Source organism: Aythya fuligula, chromosome 2 (genome assembly GCF_009819795.1).
Source record: "Aythya fuligula isolate bAytFul2 chromosome 2, bAytFul2.pri, whole genome shotgun sequence".
Lineage (NCBI taxonomy): Eukaryota > Metazoa > Chordata > Aves > Anseriformes > Anatidae > Aythya > Aythya fuligula.
Window position 1 is genome coordinate 26,360,734 of NC_045560.1, and position 26,145 is coordinate 26,386,878.

General features: G+C 40.3%; 1 protein-coding gene across 7 annotated transcripts in view; it reads left to right on the forward strand.

Moving 5' to 3' along the window:
• The window catches only part of DYNC1I1 (dynein cytoplasmic 1 intermediate chain 1), a 188,827-nt gene that overhangs the window by 117,069 nt on the left and 45,613 nt on the right, over positions 1 to 26,145 (forward strand). For all 7 annotated transcript variants that reach the window (XM_032181029.1, XM_032181027.1, XM_032181031.1 and 4 more), the window contains 2 exons: positions 19,441 to 19,587; positions 23,798 to 23,911. In XM_032181029.1, the coding sequence (XP_032036920.1) occupies positions 19,441 to 19,587; positions 23,798 to 23,911 (261 nt within the window). The remainder of the gene's footprint in view (positions 1 to 19,440; positions 19,588 to 23,797; positions 23,912 to 26,145) is intronic.

Sequence of the window (26,145 nt, forward strand, 5' to 3'; positions counted from 1 at the left end):
ATTACCATTTTCAGGCTTCTGACGTGGAATATCTTCTGCATCTCCGTATGGATGGGATTACCTGCATGAGATTAAATGGGGAAGCAAAATGCATTGAGTGTTGGTCTCTTGAACAAAGGCTTTGTGCTAACTGACTCGGATGGAAAATGAGAAAAAAATATCTTAGCCCAAAGTTATTCAGTTATTCTGTTAGTTAGTGGAAACCAACTGTATCATTAGTTAGCCCCATGTCATTTATATTACTATTTTGCAAGAGAAACATTCCATCGATTCAGTCATTTCTCTAGGTCTTCTGTGAGACATGCCCGATTTTTCTTTAGCAATACATGACTTTTTAACAGTGCAGCCCAGCAGCTGTGATGAACATGCACATTATTGTTACAGCTAGGTTGCACAGGTATGACAAACACACATTACGTTTAGCACATTTTCACAATAGATCTCTGGTTTCTTTTCCAAAGAGTTTCCATAAAAATGTGGTCTGAATAAACACTATGTGAATGTGACTAATCTTTGCCCTTCAGTTCTTGGGCTCAGAGTGAGATACAAACAAGTAGAAAGTCATTTCAGATGTGACACGTTGAGGAACTTCACCCCTTCTGTGAAGCCAAATCAATAAAAAGGTTTATGAAGCCATTTCTCAAAAAGGTCTAAGAAATTCTACCACACGAGTTCTGGTAACATCAATAGGAAAAGATATGTGAAACACCTCTGGACAGTTAAAGAGTTGAGTGAACTTCAGCAGATAGAAATTTAGGTAATATTACTTCCTTGTGCACATTTAGTAAATTCTTGAATCTAGGAACCATAATGTTCTTTCTGTTTCCTGGGATATTACAAAGATTTAAACAAGTTGATTACCAAGGAGTGTCTTAATTTTCTTTAACTCTTCCTGACTTACTGTAGTGTTACATAGGATTATTGAAAATGTCATAATCAGACCAACAGACAGGTTTTTCTAGTGCCTTCACTGAAAGATGCTAGAACCTACAGGCTTCTACTGAAGCTATCTATCAGCCATGGCAGGCAATGATACAAAAATCTATTGACTATGATATTTTTTTTCCTAACTCTAGTCAGCAAAATGATTGATTTCAGTCCTTAAATATGAGGGATGATGTATTCTCTAAATGTTTATCTTAGCTGTTGTCAATAATGATGTTACTGTTACAAAATTCTTGCCCAATTTGAAGTCATATCGGGCTCATTAATGCTGCGTAGGTGTTAGTAAATTTTGTAGTGCTACAATATGCTGTGCCACAAATACTGGCTTTAATTCTAGTTAGTATATATTAAGGGAAAAAATTACTATCAGCCAACTGGACTTGTTTATCTTACTCATTAATTCATGTGAATTGTCATATGATCTATCAAATCCTTTCTAAACAAAACAGTCCTATTGGTTTCTACTCTTTCATCTTGTGGAATATTTCCTTTCTTCTTCTACTTCTACTCATTTTATTTTTGCCCTTCTTCAGCTTTTTATATTTCTACTTTACCCAGTGATGTGCTGCCAGTATTTTAGCTGGGAGTCCCACAGATTTTTTCCTCTATAGCTCATCATACATCTCTTTACCACAGGGTTAGAAATGGGAAAGCAAGGAAGAGTGCGGGATTGGGCAATTTGTTCATTTGTTTTCCTATGCAAGCAAAAAAAATGTTGTCTCGGAAGCATAATCAAAGTAGAAGGGTGATATCATTTGCCAAAGGAATGGATGCTCAATGCTTTCCCTAGGTAGCAAGGAATAAACTGAGCATGTCATTAATGCTGCAGAGTGCAGATTGGGAATTTCCTTGTAGGGAAAAGTCAGGGATGTCCTCTTCCCGCACGCTGGAGCATCACAACCTCTTGGTGTAATGCAGTGCATTCCAAAAGCAAAAACCAACCCTTTCAGAAGCACTTTATGAAACCCTGTGGATGAGTCATGCCTGGTTGGGTTGGTTTGGCAGTATCTAGAGAGGCAATGAATTCCAGCAAAGACATGGAAATCACATTGACTCTCCCTCCGTTTGGTGGGGGAATTTTAAGCAGTAGTTCACACTGCTTCTCTCAGCTACTGTTGGTCTGCGTTTAGATGAGGGTGACGAAAATAGTATGGCAGGGTTATTGATGATATGACTCAACATGTGCTCAATCCTATATCGATTTATGCAATGCACGAGGCTGGCCTGGGGTGTGATTGTTCCTGTACTACCGGTTGATAGAAGAACTTACTCTCTTAGTAAGTGCTTACATGTCCCTTTTGTGTTTTTTCCCTAGAAATAAAATAAAATAAAAATGTACGTTACCCATTGATTATGGGGATTATTTGTAGTACAGTGCTCCTTGTTTATGTGCTACCGGTCATCTCCTCCCATGATGTTGCTCCAATTTCCTGGGAGGCTGATCTAAGCCAAACTATCCTAAAATATCTAAAAGTTTGCATCAACATCTCTGGTGGAGTGAGGCAAATGAGAACTCCAGCTGTCTTTGCCCTAAAAAGCTAGCTGAAGTTTGAGCTATTATACTCTCCCTCTTGGCAGGGCCTATAAGCGTGGGTACAGTGCTGCTGTTATACCAGATTTGCTAGCTTTTGGATTAGAGCTGGTCTGCAGGGATGGAAGACAAAAGAGAAAGAAATAATCAGTGGTTCTAGGGGACTGTAAGGTATTACAAACCATTTCCTTTCTTCTGGAGCTGAAGAGGGGTTATTAAAGTTGGCTGAGGTATCTGGACCTCAGCTTCAAACATCCATCATTTCGTAGAAGGAGGGGTAGAGCAATGCAGCTGAAGACATTTGTGTCATGCAAATAAACCAATTTGAATCTTACTTTTTCATGTGGAGGACTCTGCATTCTGTTTGGAAAGGTTAATGAGCCCTGCTTTCTTACAACCACTGTGATGCTGGAAGCGACAAGAAAAAGAATAAAAGACTACATCATTTTGATTTATTTTATATTATTTCCTGATATATTAATTTCCTCCTTCTCAGCTATGTCTTTTGCAAATGTCTCTAAAGTGCAGTGAGAAGTACAAAGCTGACACTTAGAAGTAACTCCATTCAGCGTATTTTTGAGGAAGGAGAGCATATGTGAAGTAGCTTTCATTTAAGGAAGCAGTAACCATTTAAGAGCTCTCTCAAGGAGTCAGATCGACTTTTAGCATAATCACAAAAAGATTTCAGCAGTATATCACTTTTAATAGCTGCAGCTATTTCTGTCCTTTTCCTAAAACGCCATGCAGTCAGATTTACTTGGTTGGTTCCATCTCATTACTAAACTGTCAGGGCTTTTTTTTTTTTTTTTTTTTTTGCGGTATATGGGACTTGTGTTTTCTATTTTAATTTCAAGAAAAGCTGTCCATGCTTGGAAAATATTGGTGGATTGGGTACAGAAATCAGCCACTCAACCGCACCACAAAATGTTTCATTCTCCCCTGGCTTTTTTGTAGTGGCTTCTATACACTGTCATTAAGTTATGTGTTTGACCACTCTTCATTGCTTATGCTGGTGTGGTCTTTCCCTTTTCAACTGAATGGATGGAGTCAGAAATGTGTATCTTAGAATTAGATGCACTGAGGTAAGTGAAGGGCTGTATTTAGTGGCTGATATTGGCCAGAGTTGCCTTTTTTTTTCCTGATTTGGTTCCTTTGTTGTTGTCTGCTCTTTCAAAATCAACATAAATTCCTTCAGATGTGCTTTTTGCTCCAGCAGCCTGCCTCCTAAAGGTGCTGAGTGCCCAAATCCACGAGGCTCGTGTGTGGAGCAGGCTGAGGTAACAGCATGTATGACTAATATCCTCCTTCTCCTCCAGCCCTTGAGTTTCCTTCTCTGTGGAGGCCAAGCCAGAGGTCAGTCCCTCCGCAACTCTAAAATTATGAAAGTATTACAACAAATATAATTGTTAAGGGGGTATGCTTGGAATATTTAAAACCTAAGGATTTTTGGTGATAATTATATTGGTGTTTTTCCGCAAAGATTTACTCAGTTTGTTCCTGCTACCTACGTTTCATGTGGGATTTAGATGCCTTTGGAAAGATGCTACTTTGGAAAAGGCTTTTTCATCAACAAACGTTTACAGAGTGGGTTTGATGAATTATCACTGAAACTTGGTACACAGTAGGAGAACAAGAATCAATGGAAGAAAAGAGGTTCAGATTGTGTGTAAGCTAAAACTCTTTCCCCATGAGGACAGTCAAGCACTGAAGCAGGTAGTCCAGAGGTTGTACAGCCTCCACTGTTGTCTCTTCAAGACTGGATGAAGCCCAGAGCAACTTGGTCTGATCTCACAGCTGACCCTGCTTTGTGCAGGATGTTGGACTAGAGATCTCCTGAGATTTTTTTAAGCCGAATTATCCTGTGAGCCTATGATCCTAAATGTGAAGTGCAATCTGCCTGGTTTTGTAGCAGTTCTCTGGTAAGTGGACCTCTGAATGTCTGCCTGTGAAGATGCTGGGACACCTCTCATACTGGTAGTGCTCCAGGGCCCAGGGATCCAAATTTGGTGGAGAATTTCTGTAATACATACCAAAAAGAGTTGAAAATGGAATCAAGCTTCTTCATAGATATAGAAGGGTTGTTTTGTTTTGTTTTGTTTTGTTTTTGTTTTCCATTTCATTTCCTGCTGTGTACTGTTGGTAGGATGACTTTTGTAGAGCTCTTATCTACCTGTTCTGCAAAACACATCGTTGCTGTTACACTCGTGTCCACAGTCATCAGCACACTGTAATAATTCACGCAGATGAATAGGTGCACCATTTTGCATTTAAATTTGGGGAAATTTCTAACTGTCCTGTTGGGAAGAACGGTTTTAACTACAGCTAGTGATAGAAGGATATATTTATTCTTACTTTAAAGAATAAAAATAAAAACAATAAATATTTTTTGTTTTGTTCTGTTTTGTTTTGTTTTCTCTGTCCTGTTGTGTTTGTCCAGACTGGAACACAGGAGTGCAGAGCAGAGTTTGTGCTGTGAGGATTTCAGTAAACAAGAGCCCATGTTTGTCCTCTTAGGCTTTTGTTTTAGGTTCTTCCTCCTGTTTTCAGCTCATTGGAGTTTACACCACTTCTAGCCTTTGGTGATTAAAAATAACTATTGTTTGGCCTGAGATTGCTGTTCCAGTACTTGTAGAGAGATTGTGTGTGAGTCAGTAGAAGTTACACCCACACAACCAAAGGATGAATGTAGTCTTTGGAAAAAGCTTCTCATGCTCTCAGGTGAGAGAAGAGAGTTGCCTTCAGCCAGTATGTAGAGGAGCCAAACAGGACTAAACATACAAGAGACAGTCTCCTGTCTCCCAGATGCTACTGCACTCAGAGACATCACTGGGGGAGGACAGAAAAGAAGCTGGAAGTGTATGTTCTGTCCTGAGTGCCACAGTCTTATCCAGTCCTGAGATCGCCAGCATGAAATGCCCCAGGTGAGCCCCGAGTCCTGCTTTATTGCTGAAATGCTACAGCTGTTAATGGGGTATCTGCTGGCATGTGCAGCTCAAAAAAAAGCATGCCATGTTTTCCATGTAGCCTTTTAATACTAATCTCTCTTAAAACTGACTTTGTTTCCACACAAAACCAAATCTTACTATTTTTTATATTAGGACTGGGAGAAGGAAACCTTTTTTGGAGAGAAGCTAAGCATCAGTATTTAGATAGAAGGGATGTGAATTGGGTCCACAGAGTTGTATGCCTTCCCTTGGATTCACCTTTATCTTTCCTAACCCTTAGCAAAGCTGTTTTTTCCATGATGACTTTGATCTATTGTTATCTTGTGCAGAAAAGCAACACTCCCATCAAAGCCAGTGTGTGCATTTTAACAACATAATTGTATGCCATATCCCATCAGTCTGTGAAATGACTGCTCATACAAAAGGTGGGTGCAGTTTCCCTATTAGTAATTAACATTCTGAATTACTCGAGGACTGTATTTACACATACAAAGTCTGTTAGCAACAGAATGCTCCTTCGCTTAGAGCAGTGCTTATCATAGATCATCCTCGTTTGAAACTAAGATTTCAATTATGAATCAAATAATCAGGAAGTGACAAATTTGTGAGATTTTTTTTTGGATAGAAAATTTTAGGCGGATCCTGCTTCTAAGCCTTTTTTTGGAGGGGGTAGAGTGTCATACATTTAAATGATATGCTGTCACTACTAGCTATAGTGTTAGGCTTTATGTATATTTTAAAGTAGTGATTTGTAATGTATCTGTACTTAAATATGCTATTTCTCTTCTTCAATTTCACACATTCTTCCTTTCAGACCAAATACAAGAGACAAAAACAAAACACAAATATCAAGTGTTGGGTACTCTTGATACAGCAGGCATTCTGTTTGTTGTTTTTTGTTTTTGTTTTTTTTTTAAGTCTCTCTATTTCACTGATAACTTTCATTGTACCTTTCTGAATTACTGGCATCTAATACACAATATTTAAATATAATGCAACTTGCAGAAAACCTAACCTTTGAATTTGCGGAGTTAGACATGCAGTATTTTTAAACTTTAGCTAGCTAAGGGAAAAAAAAAAAAAAAAAAAAAAAAAAAAAGATCTCAGTCAAAAACTATATTTCATAAGAGAAAATTATAGTGATATTGATGGTTTGCCAAAACCTCAAGCAGTGACAAAATCCACAGTGTCCTGAAAGAGATGCCTTTGCAAAACCATTCCTTTGCAGATGGCTTAGATTATTGATACTCACAAACACATGACATTATTCGTTCAACTGAAAATTTTGGAAAAGTCTGTTGATAAAAAATGCAAATTTGTCATACTATCCCAAAATCCTGGGGGGGGAAAAAAAATCACCTAATCCTGCAATTGTTCCTGAGGGTGTTTTATAGTTTAGTAGTTGTTGATATGGTTACATTTTAACATGACCTGGTGTAAAATATTTTGAGAAAGGAAGAGAAAAAAGAACATAACTTTCTTTTGTTGATGCAAACATTACATTTTATGTATATCTGAAACTCCCAGTGCTGAATGAGTTTGGGGTGCACAAGAAATGCGGGATCAGATGTGAAATCACTAAGTAACAGGGATCCTTCCACAGAATTTTTTCCATAAAGGATATAAAATACCATGCAATTCCCTAGCTGCACTGCAAATGATAGATAAACAGCCATAGGCATGACTTTTCTGTTTGGGTTCTCTAACTGTTCTCAGTGCAGGCTACTTGCAACGAAGAGTACATTTGGTCCAAATTCAAGAAAATTATTTCACCTCATGATTTTTGTCTCTGTGGGAGCTCTATGTGAGGAGTGAAGCCTCTTTCTGTGTTACCTGGCACAAAATATAAAACAGCTACTCTTTTAAAGTGCTGTGAAAGGCTCCACAAACCAAGGAATCTGTCATTACAGCCTGGGATGCAACTGTCCTCTGCCTTAGGTCTAAAATCAACAGTTTTCTGCCCTCTGCCCCCATGGCTGGGTTACTGACAAGTAGTTCCCTGAAAAGAACTTTTGTATACAGGCAACATCGATTTAATGATGATTAACGCTCCATGCTTCCCACAAAGGGAAAGTAGAAGCACGTGCTGGCTGGCTGTGATACCGATATTATCCTTGGAAGACTTCTCACATGGGGCAGAGTCTTCTGGAAGCCAGCAAAAAGGGGAGTCTCCGTCAGCCCACTTGATAATTCTTACTGTATGAGCACTGCTCTGCATAATGATGCTGTATTTGCTGTCACTATAATGGTAACTGTAAGAAATGAGCCCTTCTTAGAAACAAGTGCCAGTGTGAAGTGTTTTGTGGAAATTTCGTGATTCGTTGTATGGGTCAACCAAACAGCGGGACCTTGCAGGGGAGGAAAGTGGGGCATGAAATTTCCTGAAACTAAGGTGTGTTTGGCAAAGGGGGGATTACAAATAGGGTGTATAATGGGATGTAGTCTTGTCGTGTAGTCTACACGGCCTTAGCTGCTCCCTAATGCTCTGCTTGGTGCAGAGCCGAGCTACTTAAAATCAGAATTGGTACAGGAGTTTCCTGTAGGAGACAGGAGCAGTGCAGAAGCAACTGCTCTCACCCTCGTTCTTAAACATAGACTTGCCTATGGTGTCGTCTGCATTTCCCCTAGATAGCTGTTTATCTGTGCCTCTCAGTCTCAATCCTCATATCTATGTGCAATGTTTAATTAATTTTCAATTATTTCCAATTATGCAGTGACACTACGTATAAATGATACATCAGTGAAAGTGATGGATTTGGGCAAATATAATAGCCTGTCAGTCTTCAGCAGAAGCTACAATTAAATCAAAAAGATAAGAAAAGATTACTGTAATTATTTTGACAATGAACTGATAGAAGTTTGCCCAAGTGACATAGACTGCAGAGTACAAAATGCCAATTGCTTAAGAACGAGTAAAATAAGACTTACTGTTGTCCCTTTGCTCCCTTAGGACTTCCTGCTGAAGTTACCTGATAGCCTTAAGCTGGAAAAATAAGTGACTTATCTCCAGGGTTGGGCAAAGCTCCACTCAGGCAAAGACTTGTAGTATCTTTGAGAAGTGAGAGGGGTCCAGATTTGTTTGGTTCTGGGCTCCCCAGTGCAACAGGGACGTGGACATACCGGAGCAAATCCAGCAAAGGACCACAAAAATGATAAAGGGACTGGAGCATCTCTTATATGAGGAGAGGCTGAGAGAGCTGGGGCTGTTGGCATGCAGAAAAGAAGGCTTGGGTGTATCTTATCAGTGTGTCCAGTGGGGGTTTAAAGAGATGGAGCCAGTGCCAGTGATAGGACAAGAGGCAGCAGGTACAATTCAAAATGCATGAAATTGTTTTTAAACATAAGAAAAAAATCCTTCACTGTGAGAGTGACTGAGCACTGGCACAGGTTGCCTACAGAGGTCATTGGGTCTCCATCCATGGCAGGAATTAAAGCCGGAGTGGATGCAGTCCTGGGCAGCCTGCTCTAGGTGACCCTGTTCTGGACAAGGGCTTGGACCAGACAACTTCCAGAGGTGCCTTCCACCCTTGACAACTGAATGATTCTGTCTCTGATGTTTCATGCTCCTTTTCCCCTCTCTGTAGCTCTGACGTTGTGCAGAAGTCAGCTGGGCCTCGACTGTCTCTAATTTTAGAGAATCGTACAGGGATCAGATGAATGTGAGAGCCTCTTTTCTTCCTCCTGAAAGGATGTCACTGGCTCTCTGAAGTCCCTAATGAAGAAAAGCTGTTTAGGAAAGCACTTACCAATGTGCTTGTCTCTGAGTGGGCTTTAGAGTCACTGAAGTCACAAGGGACTTAGAAGAATTATCTACAGTGAAGTTCATGGATAAACATCCTTACGAGCTAAGATGGACTTAAGTATACAGAGAAGTTCCTCCCTCAGCTGGGGCCCTCAAGTTCTCTTGGTGTGGTGCATTCAGCCTTCTGGCTGTGTTTGTGTATTCGTGACCTGTGCATTTGGTGGGGTGGAGAGAGCAGGCAGAGTGCTGCACTTGAGATTAATTTGCAATTTGAGATTAACTTGCAGCTCTCTTGTAAGGAGCTGTGACTGTGATGCTCAGCTTTGCAGGATGAGTTGTAGGGAACTGTTCTTGCAGCATTTGTAGTGGCTTCTAAGCCATCTCTGGCTTTGTGTAGTTTGATCGCGTGTGTGGTTTGGGGAACTGCTGACACAGAAACCACCAAGTTGCCACCACAGCTCAAGAACAACTCATTTCTATTCCTGTTCTCCATGTCTGGAGTTTGCTACCTCTGTGTGCTCTGCGAAGCCCAAATCTGGCATTTCCAGAACTTGCCATCAAGTGATCATTTGTTTTGCTTTCTCTGTGAGGAGGAGAATCCAGAATACATTAAAGGATGAGCTCGCAGACATCAAGAGCAGTTTTATTTGCTACAGTTGTACAAGAGGTCAGTGGCTTAGGATGCAATCTGGTCCACATGAAGACTAGAGGGGAGGAACCCTTCCATTGCCTCCAAAGTGTTTTGTATCAGTTTTTATGAATTTTAATAAAAAATAACATTGAAAGATGCTTAAAGTCTCTTTATCCATCCTGAGAGTTAGGCACAGGGGCGGACTTGAACAAACTGTATGAGCAAATAAACTGTTGCTTAGGCAAAACATTGCTGGGACAGGGCTGAACCTAACCTACTTAGGCCATCCGTATCGCTGAGATGATGCTAATAGGAAAGCATAGGAATAACTGATATTTATCCGGTGGCACCTTTTTTTTTTTTTTTGGCCAGAAATTTCTGGGAATGGACATCCTGGTACAGTCTGCCCTTTTAGGGCAACAGGATACCTGGCAAACCTAGCCCATACCTCACTCTCCGGGGGTTCTCTTCTGCTTTTGAATAGTGCAAGATGGGGAGTACCCTGGACTGGGATCCTCGAGCTTGCTGCTGCAGCCAGGCTGTGGCCCCAGCAGAAACCAGCCTCTGGGGAAAGGAAGCATGGAGCAGCAAGAAGCTGGAGTCTTTAGCCTGGCAGCTGGGACACCTTGTGAGCAGGGGGCTGAGCTGCCAAGGGTATATCTGTGTTTTATAGTAGAGAGTATTCAGAAGTAATTCAGAAAAAGTGACCAAAACTCCTGAACTTGTCCTTCCCAGCCAAGTTCTCCAGGCGTTTGCAAGATAGAAGTCACTTCAGCTTGGCAGATACTTTTGCCTGGAGTTGCCTAGCTGCAGCACTTTGGAGGTTTTGGTTTGTGTGCTATTTTGTGTATGTGTTTTTCAAGCCCTCTCATTCATTTTGCAGTGCTTAAAATACTGTTCCACTCCAAAACCACTAGGATAAGATAATGAGTATCAACCAAAATAGGCTAAACTAAACTCTTCCTTTTATTTTATTTATTTATTTATTTATTCCACCATGGACTCTTTTCTTTATCTTATCTTTCTCTATTCTGCCATCCACACACATGAATAATAATGCGTGGAAATGCAAACTGTGCTTTAAGGCTACGCAGATGGAGATGGCTTTTGAAAACTTGTCCTATACTTAACACACTGCCTTTTTCAGAACCATCTGGCACTGAACACTGCAATCTCTCTGCCCTGCTTGCCAATAGGAGTGCTAAAGAGAATGAAAAGGAATCTGGAAAGCATCAGTTTTCATTCTTTATTATATTATCAGCATGTACTTACAATAGATTTAATATATACACAGCAGCCTGTACATAGGGTATAGTTTTCAAGACAGTGTATAGCATTAGGGATATTTGCCACAGTTGTTGCTGGAGTCTTAGTTGAACCATCCATAAAATTGTGCAAAAACCATGTCCTTAAGCATACTTCTTTAGAGTCTGAGGGGAATGGAGAATTAAGCATTTCAATGGAGTTGAAAAGTCAAATGTAAAATGTTTTGTTTGACTTCAGTTATTGTCCCCTTATGAATTACTGCAGACAGTTCATTGTAACTTATTTTACTGATCTTCTGAACCAGATGAAATCCAAACCCAACTGAGCTAATATGCAGCCACTTCCCTGGGAGGGTGGTCATTATTAGAGAAAGACAAGAGTTCATGGTTTGGTTGAGATTTTTTCCTTGGGGTAGCTATCTGTGTTATAAACAGTCCTTTCATATTCAATGTTGAGTCCAATAAGTCCTTTACTGATTAAAAAAAAAAAAAAAAAAATGGCTGACAATTATAACCTGACATTACTTACTGTTGAAAGGAAAACTGTGTACTTTCTCCATAGCAGAGTGTACAAGTAGAAAATAAAAGACTCGCATCTTGCCCTGAATTAACAATGGAATATAGTTGGGGATTGATTGTTGGTGAATCTGAATTTTGGCCACTGACAGGCAGAAACTGTTAAGACATTGATTTATATTCCAATGATTATGATCCAGATTTGCAAATGTGGTTAGGTGCCTAAAGACAAGGAGAAAGGCAGGCAATGGGATTTGCCAGAGCACTTGCAGAACCTAAATAAATATCTTGTGTCACCAACCAGTGGATGGACACCTTTTGTGTTTGAGATGTTTTTTCAAACAGAAGCCAAAGCGAGTAACAGTAAGTGTGAGCACAACGTTAAGGAGGTTTCATCACTAGAAAATTACACAAGCTGCAATTCACCAAAGATTTTAATATTTAAAATCTCTTGGAATTTCCCACTGTATGGAAACAGCAATCACTACAATCAAAAGTGTCAGTAGAAATTCAAACACACCAGACAACTTCTGTTGTTTGTCTCAGGTACATGATGACTTATTTCTAAAGGATTTCTTTTAGGTGATAGGAAAATTCTGCCACCAGGCACATATTTTCAGAAGGCAACCAAACATTCTTCAGAGTAAGAACTGCTTCTTACCAAGTGGCATTTCAGACCTGTGTGCCAAGAAAAATGTTCATGTAATGCTATTATGTGTTAGATCCTAGAGGCCTTAACCAGATTGAGATACCTTTGAAAGACATTTGTTACAAACCCATTGTAACAAAGCAATCTCAGACCCTTCACTAAAGACTTGTGGATAATTTCATCAAAATAATTAAGAGTGCAGATGTATAACTGTCAGAGTATCGTTGCCTAAATAAACAGGCGAGCCAAGGAAGTGCTTTCCTCTCCATTTAATGCACATGCATACAGACATTAAGGATTTGACCCTGCAATTTTGGGAAAAACAACAACAACAAAAATTTCATGTGCTTCTTATTTCTCCATGCTTTAATTCTTTCATCCTTGCTCTAATAAAGTATGATATTCAGTAAAGGCTCTATTCTTAGGCTTGCATGTATATGTAGTAATTGAGGATTATCAAACTGATTTGTTGTTGCAGTCATGGATAAACACAGGCAGAATCCCCCCATATCACATTTGAATAGTAGCATGTTTATTTGCTTTTTCAATACAGCAAAAAGTCTCCCTACTTTTCTGAGTCATCGCAACACCACTGAATGAACAGTATTAGCAAATACACTTTCCAAAAGAGCTGAAGTGCAGATTTCCTTTTGGCAAGGCAGCTTGAGGACTTTGTTCTGATTATTTTATTCTTGTAGTTACACAGGCTGAACCTGCAGTTACAGAGATGAAAGTAAAAGGTTCAGCTTTCTGCCCTGCTGAAAAAGGCAGGCAAGAGGCTTGATGTTGCCTTTCTGCAGACTCAGGCAGAGTGCTCTTATTCTGCTGCAATGCTCAGATGTCAGCACTGAGGTTAGATGTCAGACTTACCTACCCTGTAAACTCAGCTAAGAAGGAGCTGTGTTTCCTGACCTACTCTTTCCCTTCTTTTTTAAGGACTTAGTACTTTTTCAATAAAAATAAATTTAATTTGTGGCTACATTTCAGCTCTATCGGTTTGATGGTATAAGTGGAGCAATACCAGCTTTGGATTTAGAGCAGTCGTGTGGCTGCGTCTCTCTGTGCAGCTTTCATGTGGTCGGGTGAGACATTCTTAGAATCCCCAAACATTTTTGAAGATCCTAAACTGGAGACATTCACAATTCTTCCCTCCCTTTCTACCATTAATCCTTCATGTTTTAACAAGCACTGAAGTTAATACAGCCTACACTCTTTCCTGTCACACTGGGCCCCCCTCCCTCTTTTCTTTCCCTTGAATAAAGCAATCTGTTCTTTCCAGTCCATACTCTTGTAAATCAAAGGGATAGATGTCAACACACACCATAACCAAGTATAAACTTCCTTTTTTTAATTAAACAGGATTTTGACATTTGGTTTGAAGAAGTGTTTCTTTGGTTTTATTTTTTTTTTTTAAATATGTGAAGGATGTCAACTGCTTTTATTTTATTTTTATTAGAAGCCAAATTTTATGTGGTACCACAGATAATATCTAGCACAAGATCTTTCAGATGCTATTTCATAGTTCAATAGGAAGAGAGTCAGGGGAAGTAATACAGAATATCTTGGAATTGAAGGCCCTTGGAATTTAGAATTAATCTCTTTGTTAAAGGTTTCTATACACAGAAATCATGTCTTAGGTAACTTTTCAAACTTAACTGGGAAACACAATTTTATTTGCGTTATTATCCTCTCCACTGTTTGCTTATTATTTCATAATTATACTTGGACATTTATGTGAAACCAAAATATCCAGAATTATAATAGCTGACACTAAAAATATGTAAGACTCCTGGAGGGAAGGTAGTCGTCATGTCAGTGTACAAATCCATGTATCTCAGTAGAGTGGGCAAAGTCAACTGAGAATTGTCTCTTTCAAGGTATCTCACACCTTCTTTCATGGTAATAGGATGCTAAAAAGAGGAACCCGTGTTCTGATCTGATACCGCTGCTTTTCCACTCTGATTCTCAGTCCTTGGTATGACAAGAAAAAATGACTTTATTTAGTATCTCAGTTCCTGCCTTGTTTCTAGATGATGATTTTAATCCACCTGTGAAGTTGAGGTGTATCATCTATATCTGTCCTAGGGTCATATATAAGTGTGTGTAGTGTCTCCTCATGTAGGCATGAGAAGACAGTCTCCTGATTGCCTGGTCAGAAGATGTGGCAACTCTTGGAGGGACTCTGCTTGGACTCTTCAAATGCTCTTGTTGATGAGCAGTTGTGGGAGCAAAGGATTAGGAGTAAAATATGTAAATATTGTAAATTATTGTCTTTATTTATTTCTCAGGAGAGGAGGCATAGGTGGTCAGAGCTTCAGTCCCTATTCTTCAGTTCCTTTATATAAAGTACTATGGGTTTGGCACTTTTGCATGGTTCTTGCTAACAACAGTACCACAGCTTTGTCCCTGTACTCTCTGTCCCTCAAAGCTAATTCCCTGAAGCTTGATCTGCTTCTTCATCACAGGCTTTGCAGCGCTCGGCTGCAGTTAATTTTATTGCCTACTGTTGTCTGTGTTAGACTGACCTGTAGTAGCGTGCCACAGACTGCAGCGCTCTTTCACATGTGTTTGCTCAGCTAGAAAATCTACCCAGGAGTTTCCTGAGTGCCTGCTGCAATGTAACCTGATGTTTTGGAGCCTAGAAATGCCTGTGAACTCCTCCGGTCTCTTCTTCCCACTGACAAAGTATTGTCTGGAGATCCATCTGGTGTCAAGTGTAGTCATATGGCACCAGTATGGCAGTGCTGCCTACGGGGGTGGTTTCCTGCAGAAGAGGTCTCGCTGAATGCAGTAGTTGTTGGCTATTTAAAGTCATTGTTTAGCACCCAGGTCCTTGTGAACTTGTTCAACTGGTGGCTGGGCAGAGTGCCATCCGAATCTATGGACACGAGTACAGACGGCTGAATCTCTGGGGCCTTGCACACATCAGATGTGGGTACTGAGGTCAGGCTTCTCAGTAAGGAAAATCTAAATGACTGTCTGTCCTGAGCATGTGTATCTGTGGTTGAAGGGATGTGCCATCATTAATCCAAATCTGGGCTGGATTAAGCTTCGAAAATAAAAAACAGCTCTGCCAGCCACTTGAAGAGGGCTTGGGGCCTGTTTCAATCGAGTGCATCGGCATGGTGGGAGGAGGCGAAGGTGGCTGAACAAAGCCACCACACCACCACTTCTCCCCATACAGGGTGAGACAACTGCCCACGAAGGCCATTGGGACACACTGCTTTGTTCCCGCCAGCTGCAAGCCTCTGGAAGGGATGGACAACATTTATTTTTCTGAGAACAGCTTTCTCTCTGCTGAGAGAAAGAGCAGGGCCATGCCATGATCCATTTCCTAAGCTACGTTTTCAAAGCTCAGTGTCACAGCTGGGAGCAGAAGCTTTAGCACTTGGGAGGTGGGATCACCTCTTTGCCCAGCAACAATCTCAAGTGTATCATCAGGGCCTGGCTCTCCTTCTGCCCAAACATTACTCTGACCTGGAGCTAACTCAGACCTGCTTGTTGGGTTGTGTGAGAGCGGCTCACCCCTGCAGACAGGCAGCAGCACAAGCATGGTGGCACCCACCGGGAAGCCATCGCTAGATAAAGGAGTAGAAAAGCTGGGTGGAAAATCACAAAGCCAGAAGTGCCAGAAGAACTCTGGCAGGGATGTTGGGAAGGCTAAGGAGAGGCAGAGAAAGCTAAACCCAGTAGACTACATTTGCATAGAGGGAGAAAACACCAGAGTGTTAAGCTAAAGGGAATAATGACATGATTCACTGCACAAAGCAGTTCAGAAAAATGAAGGTGACCAAGCACTGGGGGTTTCTGGGCTCTGGAGGGTGCTGATGACAACTTGCAGACAGATATTCTGTGGTACCCACAAAAAGACCATGCTGTTTACCCCCTGTTCTACACGCTGCTTTTATACTGTGGACACAAAACTCCCAGAGGAATTCCCTTCTGACATGGCCCCTCTTAAATTTCTTTATGCATTGTGGCCATATACTGTGAAACCAGCTGCTTCTGTCCTTTGCAATACGTTACCTACACATATACAGCAGGTAAAATATAGCCTGTTGAAAACCTGGGAAGCTTTACTGTTACTGGAAAGTGCTGTGAGATTTCCCTAGAAAGGTGTGGAAGAAGTACAAAGAAGGATACGCTGTCATTTTATAACCCTACCATGTGTTGGTTCTTCCCCCTTTGAAGTCAATGGCAAAACTCTGTTTTAGGGGAACAAGACTGCCAGAATCTGCATCAAGATGCAGCCTGGAGGCAGAAGAGGCTTACAGGGAATGGTTTCTGCTGCTCTCCCTGAGCACAGAGCTGCTCAGACAGACTGGAGACCTGTCTGCCGCTCTTTCCCATTAAAGCTAAGAAATTAATGCTTTTAAAGTTCTTAAATGAATGGGCTGGATCTTACAGCCCTTACTCATCTGAGTACTGCCATTAACTTTAAGAAAATAATCACTTTATTAAGTGCTATGGAGTAGAGTCCTTAAATTGTTAAATTCTAATATCTGACAGAAGTTTTTCCTCGGTAGAAAAATAATATTGCCATAATTAAAAGGATGTGCACATTTCATCAGCTGAAGAATGCAAGTAACTTTGGAACAAGTAAAACTAGAAGCAGTACAGAGGGCTTAGGTCCGTGTCATGTCTGTAGGTTATTTTTGAACTTTATGAAAAACACACTCTAGCAGTTTATATCCTGACCATTCGACTGTATTCTGGGATTCTGAATTCAAAAACATTCTAACCATGAAAACACAGCATTTAAAAATACACTGTCCACTTGGCTACTTTGCCAGGCTTCAGAGTCTCCCAAAAGTTTGTTTCGGACAAACTGAGAACTTTGTTGTGGAATGACTGTTTGAATTGGGGTTTCTTAAAATATATGTGGAGCCTTGTAGCTGCTGTGGGGTGTACACAGCGGTGTAGCTGTACTATTTTAGAATCATCTGGCTATTTCACTTCATGTAAGAATATCTGTCAGCTTAGTTATAAGGAATGAGCGGGGTTGATTAAAACAACTCATGAAGCCATTAAACAAAGAGATAAAATGTAGAACATGTGCTGTAGGGTCGTTTTAATTATAATGTATGGGGGTTCTGTGGAAACCGGATGGCAGCTGCATTGTAGCTGAGTTTTAAGTCCCTCTTAGCAGTACCCAAGTACTGTTAATCAAAGGTGTGTTGTTTTCTTTTTCTTATCTGTAAAGCTAATAGGTCTTTTGGAAGTGGTGGTTGGGACCTACCATTTGTTGCTGCAGCTGACCGTAGTATATTATTGCATTTAAGTGCTTAGATATGAACTGAAACAGACAATTATATATATGAATCATCTAGTCACTAGATACTAGACTATATAACATCAGAGAAATGTATGAAAAGCTTTAGTAGACAAGAGAAGGGATCAAAGATGTCAAATTAACACCCTTGAAAATTCAGAGAAAACGGGAAAGAAAAAGGTAGTGGCAACTTATGTCATCATCTTGGTGATTTTATTATTCTTGACTTTACTGGGTCAAAAATACAGGTTGAATATATTGCTGTATGATGTAAGCATTTCTGCTAGGTTATTTTAGCAAAAGATCTGGCTTTAAACAGTGGATATCAGCCAGCCACATGAATTCAGTAAAAGCTATTTAAACAGCACATTTTGTTTTATTCTTATTAACCTAGTTATAAACATCAAGAGTTAGCATAATTAATTCCAACCCTATTGGAAAGGCTATTAAATCTCTGGTGTAAGAGCTGAAACCAGTCTCTAGGTGCTAGAAATCATGATGAGGCATAGGAAAGCAAGATGACCACACATCTGCCCACGTCAAAGTTTTATAACTCCGTCTACTCTTGCCAGAGACAGGATCTTCAGCTAGGTAGACACTGGGTCTAGTTCAGTCTGGCAGCTCCTGTGTTCTCAGTTCAACAAAGTTTACTTAAATGTCTGCAATGCTTTTCATGCAACTGAAATGCAGTAATACAGTTAACCCTTTGTCACTGAATTAAATGGAATAGGAATATCACCACTTCAGAATATCCAGTCATTGAGCTATAACAAAGATTTGTTACCAACACTGGTTGGAAACAGTCAGAAAATGAAATTTTAAGAATGTGACCACTAACAGTGAATTTAACTTTCTGACTGCAATTGCCACAGAAGTTAAAGTCTTGCTTTGTGGCTTGTAAGCATCACTGAAACTTCCCATGGAAAAATGACATTTGCTTCTGTTTGCAAACTGTCCTTATTAGTATGTGAATTCTCTGGAAATTATATGAATACTGTAACTTTTGCTTTCCAATTTACATAAAACAGAGACAAAACCAGGACCAATTATATAAAAATGGAAAATAATTCCTTAAAAAGAGAAGGGAAGACTGAAGGAGTTACTGATTGTTGCTGTTGGCTGTAGCATGTTGGCACATGAAGGTTCTGGGGACTGTTCCCTAAAGGACTTCAGAATTTGTATGTTATTTTAAAGAGACTTGAAGGAGGTAACTGGGACAGATACCAATCTTCATACTGACTTGTGGAGCACCCTACCAGATGGCAACTGTTACACCAGTCTGGCTCCTCAGCATTCCCAGTTAAAGAAAATGTGCAAAGGCAACCCAGCTGTCATTAAAATGATGAAGAATTCACTTCTGCTCAACCAGTGTAAAGGAAAGTGTGAGTCCCTTAGAGAAGGGCTTTTCTGTAGCAGAGAAATCAGACATTGATCCAACAATGAGACTCTGCTTGTCAGCCAGTGCTCTCAAGGCAGCACACCTCGAGGTGCACTTTGGAGGGCCTCTCACAGACTCACCTCAAATTGTTTAAGAGTTAAAAGTTGGAAGAGCAATAGAGAAAGCAGTCTCCCTGCTGAGAAATTGTGGGCCAGGAGCCTCTGTTGGTTTGACATCTGGTCGCTTGAAGTTCTCACTTTTGGAAAGGAAATGGAGCACTTTCCTATCACTGTTAAGGAGAGAATATCTCAGGTACTACTCTAAAACTTATCCTATGGTTCCTATTTTTCCTAGGACTGATGGAACTACACATCGGAGGCTCAAAATTAGTTCCTTGCATGTGTCCTATTAGCTTTAGCAGAATTATTGGTGTGCAAGGAATGCAAATAGGAGTCATGCGCTAATTTCTAAAGTACAAAAAGCTAAGTACAACGTGCTTCCTTAAGGATTACTGAATATGACTGGCCATCTAACCCCTCTCTTCTTTTCTACCTGTTTTACTCCAGTCATCTGTGATGTCTGTCTGTTTTGCCCGCTTTCACCCAAACCTGGTTGTTGGTGGAACATACTCTGGCCAAATCGTGTTGTGGGATAATCGCAGTCACAGGCGGACTCCAGTTCAGAGAACTCCTTTATCTGCTGCTGCTCACACGGTAAGGCTAAAAATCACCTCATCCTTTCCTTAGAGGAATTAGTCAGCAGGGAAGGGGGGATATCTACTTGTGTCTATAATGCTGGTAGCCACACAGATGCAAAGAGAATTTTGGCCCTTGAAGGGAAAAAAATAAATTAGGAGATGTACAATCACCTACTGAGTTAAGCCATCACACTTCACATGGTCAGGTCAGGAGATTATCCTCCTTTCCAAGGAAGAGGGCAGGAGCAGTTACAACACTTGAGTGAGACCCCTGTGTGCCACCACAGTGGCACTGTGAGTATTGCTCTCCATTGCCTGTGCGAGAGAGCCAGGTTACTACAGGGACTGTGTGTTTGTCAGTCCAGCACGACAGACAATTTGAATCATTTATTATTCTCTATTTGTACAAGAGTTTGTCTCTTGAAACAGGTTAGGCACCCACAGTGATCTAACTGAGTCTGGCAAGTTGTGCCTTTGAAGATTGTGAGGCAGTTTGCTTCTGTTTTCCAGTAGAGAAATACATAAATCTCCTATTCCAGACAGGACCATAGGGCAGAGCTTGCACAGCGAGGGGCAGTTTGTTTCAACAGAGTGACATGGAAGTGCATTTTGCCAACACACAAACATATCTGCAGATAGAGTGATGATGGCACAGGCAGGACTCTGGTGATGTTTGGGAGGTAAACAGGCAGAGCAGTACAAAATGCTTGAGAAGGAAGAGTTTCGCCACGGTAAAAAGATTGTATCTGTAGTAGAAGATGCTCTTACACTGCAAAATACCCATATTGTGCTGGAGAAAGAGAAAAGTCTAGATGGCCTACTAAAGTGTCCTCAACCTACTGTACTGCTGAGCTCCAGTCCATCCTGCCCTGAGGTGCTGAGCATCCTTGAGCTCTCTTCTTTGAGAGTTTGGACTCCGACAATTTGTATGAGCTGGAAGGTTTACTCTGTGGATGGTAAACGTATCTCATCTTGGGACCGGCCTTGGGACCATACCTGAGTGGGAAGTGGAAAAAAAAACATAAGCTGAAAAGAGGAAAAAAATGTAATTATATAAGAATATGGTAAAATGTGCAAGATTTCCTGAAACATAAGAAACTGAACTACACAAAGCAGTCCGAAAGATAATAATCTTGTTCTAGCAGAAAGGAGGATCAGACAAAGTGATAGATCTTTTGCACCTCCAGCTTCTACAGTTGTGTGATTCTTATCTTTGGAATTTGCAGATCAAGGTTCAGCTTTTACTTGACTGTGACAACATAATCCCTGGAGTTAAAAGACAATGTCTAAAAGCCATGTCATATGAATTAAAGCAAAAGATTTGATGTGGGGCCAGTATTATGATGGCATGCCTCTCATATTAAAAAATGACAGGTGTGCACAGACATGCTTAGTGGGCCAGGCGGTACAAATATTTTTCCCTAAATTTCCACTATCATGAATGTTGATGTAATAAGCTAATGATCTGTGCCATGGGTTGCAACTTCAACATTGCTTTTCATTTCCCTAATGTTTTTGCTCATTTTATCACCAGTAATGGTGTTCAATCTCCATGAAAGGAAATAGTCTCTCCTGGAAGTGCAATTTAGAGATGTAGTAGACCAGAAAACTAATGGCAAGAAACTGACTATCACTGAAAATTGAACAACTGGGACTCAAAATCTAGTGGAAAAGAAAAGATTAATGGGAAGTAATTTGTTTACACTCAAAAATGTCTAAGACAAAATTGTACCTCCTGGAATTATGTATTAAAATGGGTTTATTATTGCAATAGGACAATATGTGATGTTTTGTTTCTGACAAATAAAAATAAATTACTTTCTGTTGTGGATGCACACTTTATGTGCAGTCGTGGATTAGTATAAATAAGTGTTTATACAGTATAACATGAGGAAGCATGATGTTTGTAAGGAGTGATCAGATTTTACAAGAAAAGAGTGCTTACTTTATGTTCATATATAGAAATCACTTACATAGACTGCAAATGAAGTCTTGGTTGCAAAAGGCTGGCTTGAATCCTAGCTACCAAGTAAAAGGATTAAATTAAGACAACTCTGCTGTGGCAATGTTACTTTGTGCACTGCTAGTTAAATGAGTTGAATAGTCAGTTTTTGATTTGTACTTATGCCAGATGTGAAAATTTTGATTTTTCTCTTTTCTTTCTCTCACTTTGTTCATTTGAAACAGATAGGTACGGTGCTATCTCTGACTTAAACCTTTCTGCAGTTTAGTCTCACTGACTGCTGCTTCGATTCACCAGGAAAGAGAATTCTACCCGCAGCTTACTCACTAATTTCCTTTCACACCCACCACACATCTGCACTTGGGACAACAGGAAATTTTAATTAGGACAAAACCCTGTTGCATGATGATTTCATTTCCAAAATAAATAAAAGCAAGCTGGCAGCGACCCTTTGAAAGGAAGGAGCCTGTTTAGACTTTCTGTTACATACAGTTGGTTGTCTTTTTCATCCATTCTCCTTAGGTCTTTTCATTTCTGCCGTGAGCTTTATTGTGCATGAAATTGATGGTTGGCAACCTTGATTAAAGCCAGACCTGGCACACAGAGGTGCTGCTGGAATGACATGGCTCGCTTTCTGCCTTCCCCCTAAATATTCGAGCTGCAACGCTGGTTGCATTAGCTCCCTCCCACCCCTTCTGTCCCCACTGGCCTTCTGGAGGTCAAACATCCATTAAGAAACAGGACTGTGCTAATTTCACACATCAGTATGCACTAATCATATTAAGCACCGTGGTAATTAGCTCACCACTAGTCCGTCATAGGAGTGGAATAACATGAGATGCATGAGAGGAACAATTTGGGGTCCCGTGGATGATCTGATGTCCATTTGATGGTCTGGGGGAAACCAGCTCCATAACAATCCTGAGAGAGAGAAAAACCAGTATTTAGAGTGGAGCTTGTGATGATTTAGCACTCTCTGGTGTGTACAGGTGATGTCCGAGCAAAGGCACCATTTCAGGAGCAGTGGCCAACGAGTCCATCTTCAGCACATGCACACACTCGCTGTGCATTCAGATGTGCCCTTTCTGCACTTAGAGGAAGGGACATTTACTGGGCCCGCTCTGACATCGAACCTGGCCGCTGGCCAGTGCTTTGAAGATTTCTGCCTTTCATTACTAGCTGCGGAGGTGACCAGCATCAAGGAATTTTAAATAAGTGCTAGTTCTGTCATTCATTTCTGTAGGACCAAACGCTAGGTTTCAACCCTACATGGAGTTCCCTTAAAAGCTATGTAGGGATCTATTGTAAGTTTGGTCCCAATTTTCTTTAAATAAGGAAAATATTAATGAAAAGCTTTTTTTTTTTTTTTTTTTTCTTGGAGACAGAAATCTTCTATTGACCTGCACAAGAGGCAGAGCATCACAGTTTTTCTTTGGTGTATATGTCTTACCCTTAATTCATCACTATCACTTGTACTGGTCAAAGGAAATTAAATTTCATTGTTCAGTCTGATTGATTATTCACTGTGGAGATGGCTGAACTTGGACCATCCCTCATATGTCACCATCAGATATCAGATGACACTTTAGGCTCAAAACGTTACCAGGTTTCTTGGAAAATGAACAGACCAAGTTTCATTATTGCATGCTAAGCGGAATTCAGCCTCTGTGGACCAACAATGTGACGAACCAGGTGTAATACCCCAAATTTAGCCACTCTACATTTGTAATGACAGGTCTAAAAAAAAGTTATATTGGCCAATACTGGAGAATGCTGATGGACTAGTTCACATTTTTCTGTGGAAGTACATTTGCAAATATTTAGCACGCAAGCCAAATTCTGGAAAAGTTCAAGTTTTACACAGCTGCTTTCTACAATAAAGTTTTCATTTTGATTCCATTTGGACAATTTGCCTTTTTCTGCCAGTTATTTTCAATGTCAAAAGCCATCAGCAGAATAATACACGTCCCTGTGGGTGAAATCTCATCCACATAATTCAGTATTTTCACAGCATTACTCAGCTGAGTTGTTTTATGGTGAAGAAAATGAAACTTTGAAAACGTTTCCACCTCCATAACATGCCTAAAAATTAAATTAAAAAAAAAAAAAAGTTAAATTTGTATCTCATGAAAGCTGAGTCCTGTGTTTTCTAGGCATTATGTGACTACTTAATCATTCTTTACAATGACATAAGAAATAGTAAAAATGTGTTGTTGAAGATGTGAGAATGTCTCTCTGATTTCCAGTGTTAATGTGTTTCCAGCACCCCGTGTATTGTGTCAATGTAGTCGGAACACAGAACGCACACAATCTCATTACCGTCTCCACGGATGGCAAAATGTGCTCCTGGAGCCTGGACATGCTCTCAACTCCACAGGTGGGTTTGTTTTCACCTATACAGGAAAAAAAGCAGCTTCGGTAGAGCAGGATACCTGCTTAATGGAACATAGCTCCTAAAAGCCAAACCTCACATCCTATACAAACTAAAACCAATGGATGCACTTGAAAGAGTACAGCTTGCTTCCAGCAGTCTCTGCTAAGAGCCAAAACCCATTTCCTTTACCACAAATCATGTAATTATTGTAATACGTTAATACATAGGTCAGTTTCAAGTGAAAATGAAATAATCCGTTTTAAAGCACGGTAATTACAGAAGTCGCCTGTGGTATAAATTGTACTTACTCTACAGCATTGTTTAACAAATATGGACTAGATTGCACTGCTGCTGAACATACCCTAGGCATTCATTTCCAAGGCACAAAAGTCAGAAAGCTTAGTTTGTTGCCTGCTTTCAGTAGCCAAAGGAAAAAACAATGCAAATCAAAAGTTTCAGAGCTAACTCTCCCCTCTGGAATGTTTATTGCTATTGTCTACCTCCCCTCCCCCCTCCCCTTTGTATCAGAAATGAAAGGAAATCCAAGAAAATTGTCCAAACCACTGGTGATTATAATAATGGAAACTAAACAAAGAATCTGATGCTGAAAATGCTCTATGGAAATCATCTTTAAAGTGTTATCTTTTGGAGTAGTACATTTTCTGTTCCAACCCATCATTCATTTTTTACTTCCTTTTTCTTAGAAAAAAAATATTTTATTGCTGTTTTTATTAAACATCGTAGGATCTGATCTTGTTTCAAAATGCTGAGTAGAAACTCCTTTTAATGATTCCATTAATCATGCATTAATGTGCAATTACTCTTGAGTTATTTGCTTTTCAGTGTTGACACAGAATGTGGGACTCCTCTCTCCTACCCTCATCTGTTTCAAGGTCCATGTCAGGTCCAAGCTAGTCATTTGAGTTCCTTTTACAGTTAACGCAAAGAGAGACTAGGCACTTACAGAGGACAGTTCCTCCCATCCCAGTGTGAAATACCATTTTAGATATTCTGGGTTACAGAACTGTCATATTTGAGACTGTAAGTTGGTTCTGGAAGTCATCCCATCTAATCAACTACTCAGAGGCCAACTTCAAAGTTAGATCTTGTTGCTCACGCTCCTCTGAGACAACATTATGGGTCTGGTATTTGTGCCCTGAAACCATGAGAAACCACTGCAATTCTGGAATAAAAGTGGAGGCATCTAAAATGGTCCAGACATCTGTGTTTAGGCACCTGAATCCCTTGCCCCATTTCTCACTTAAACATGGCAAAGCTAAATCCCACCCGTATGTGTTCACTTCCTGGAGCACTAGATTTCGAGTGAGCGATTTGTGAACATCTCAGTTCCAGAGCTTCATCACTCAGATGGAATTTCCCAGATCCAAAACTGGCTTTCAGCAAGGCTGGGAACACACCCCGCATTACGCTGAAATCTGGCGCATGGCTCATGGTGATCTTGAAAAGCAAGGCCTGGGACTTGACGTCAAGCTATATGCCATAGCTTTAAACTGGGAGGAGTAGAGTGTTGCTGATTTGTGTCAGTATGAAACTTTCCAAAGACACAGATCCAGAGAACTCATGTACAGCCACCATGTAGGCACTGGGAGGAGAGAGTCCACCACAGTATCTGGACGTATCTAAAGAGACACTAAATGATGACCTCACCCCAGAAGATTTTTGCAGAGATATACGGCCCGCAGGTGCTCTGCGAATGCATTTTCCACATCTTATTTTGCCTTTTTAATAGAAGCAAGTATATTTGAAAGAAAAATATAAATCAAGCAAGAGTTTCTCTGTGGATTTGCAGCCCTCCCCTCCCACAGGGACACCCACTTTCTTTAGCTACAGCAAAAATCCCTTCTGATAAAAATGCTGCAGTCTTTACTGCGAGAAGAGTAGCAGGCTAGGCATTTTAAACATAGAAAACATACGCACTTAAATAGCTGCAAATGAAAATTGGTAAATCATCCAGCCCCTTTGTGGATTCTTGGGTTACACCATTTAGGCTGCACAACCAAAAAGCTTAGGGTTGTGCAAAAATCTGCTCAAAGCAGACAGACACATCTTGCAACAGCCGCAAACTGCTCACGCTGGTTGTACTTGCAATAGCAAAACGGGCATACTGATTTACTTTGAAATATAGCTAGAAAAAAAAAAAAAAAAAAAAAAGATATGCTTTCTGGTTTGTAGCTTGATGCTGGGTTCTAGAGAATGTTTGTGGTTACCTCAGAAAA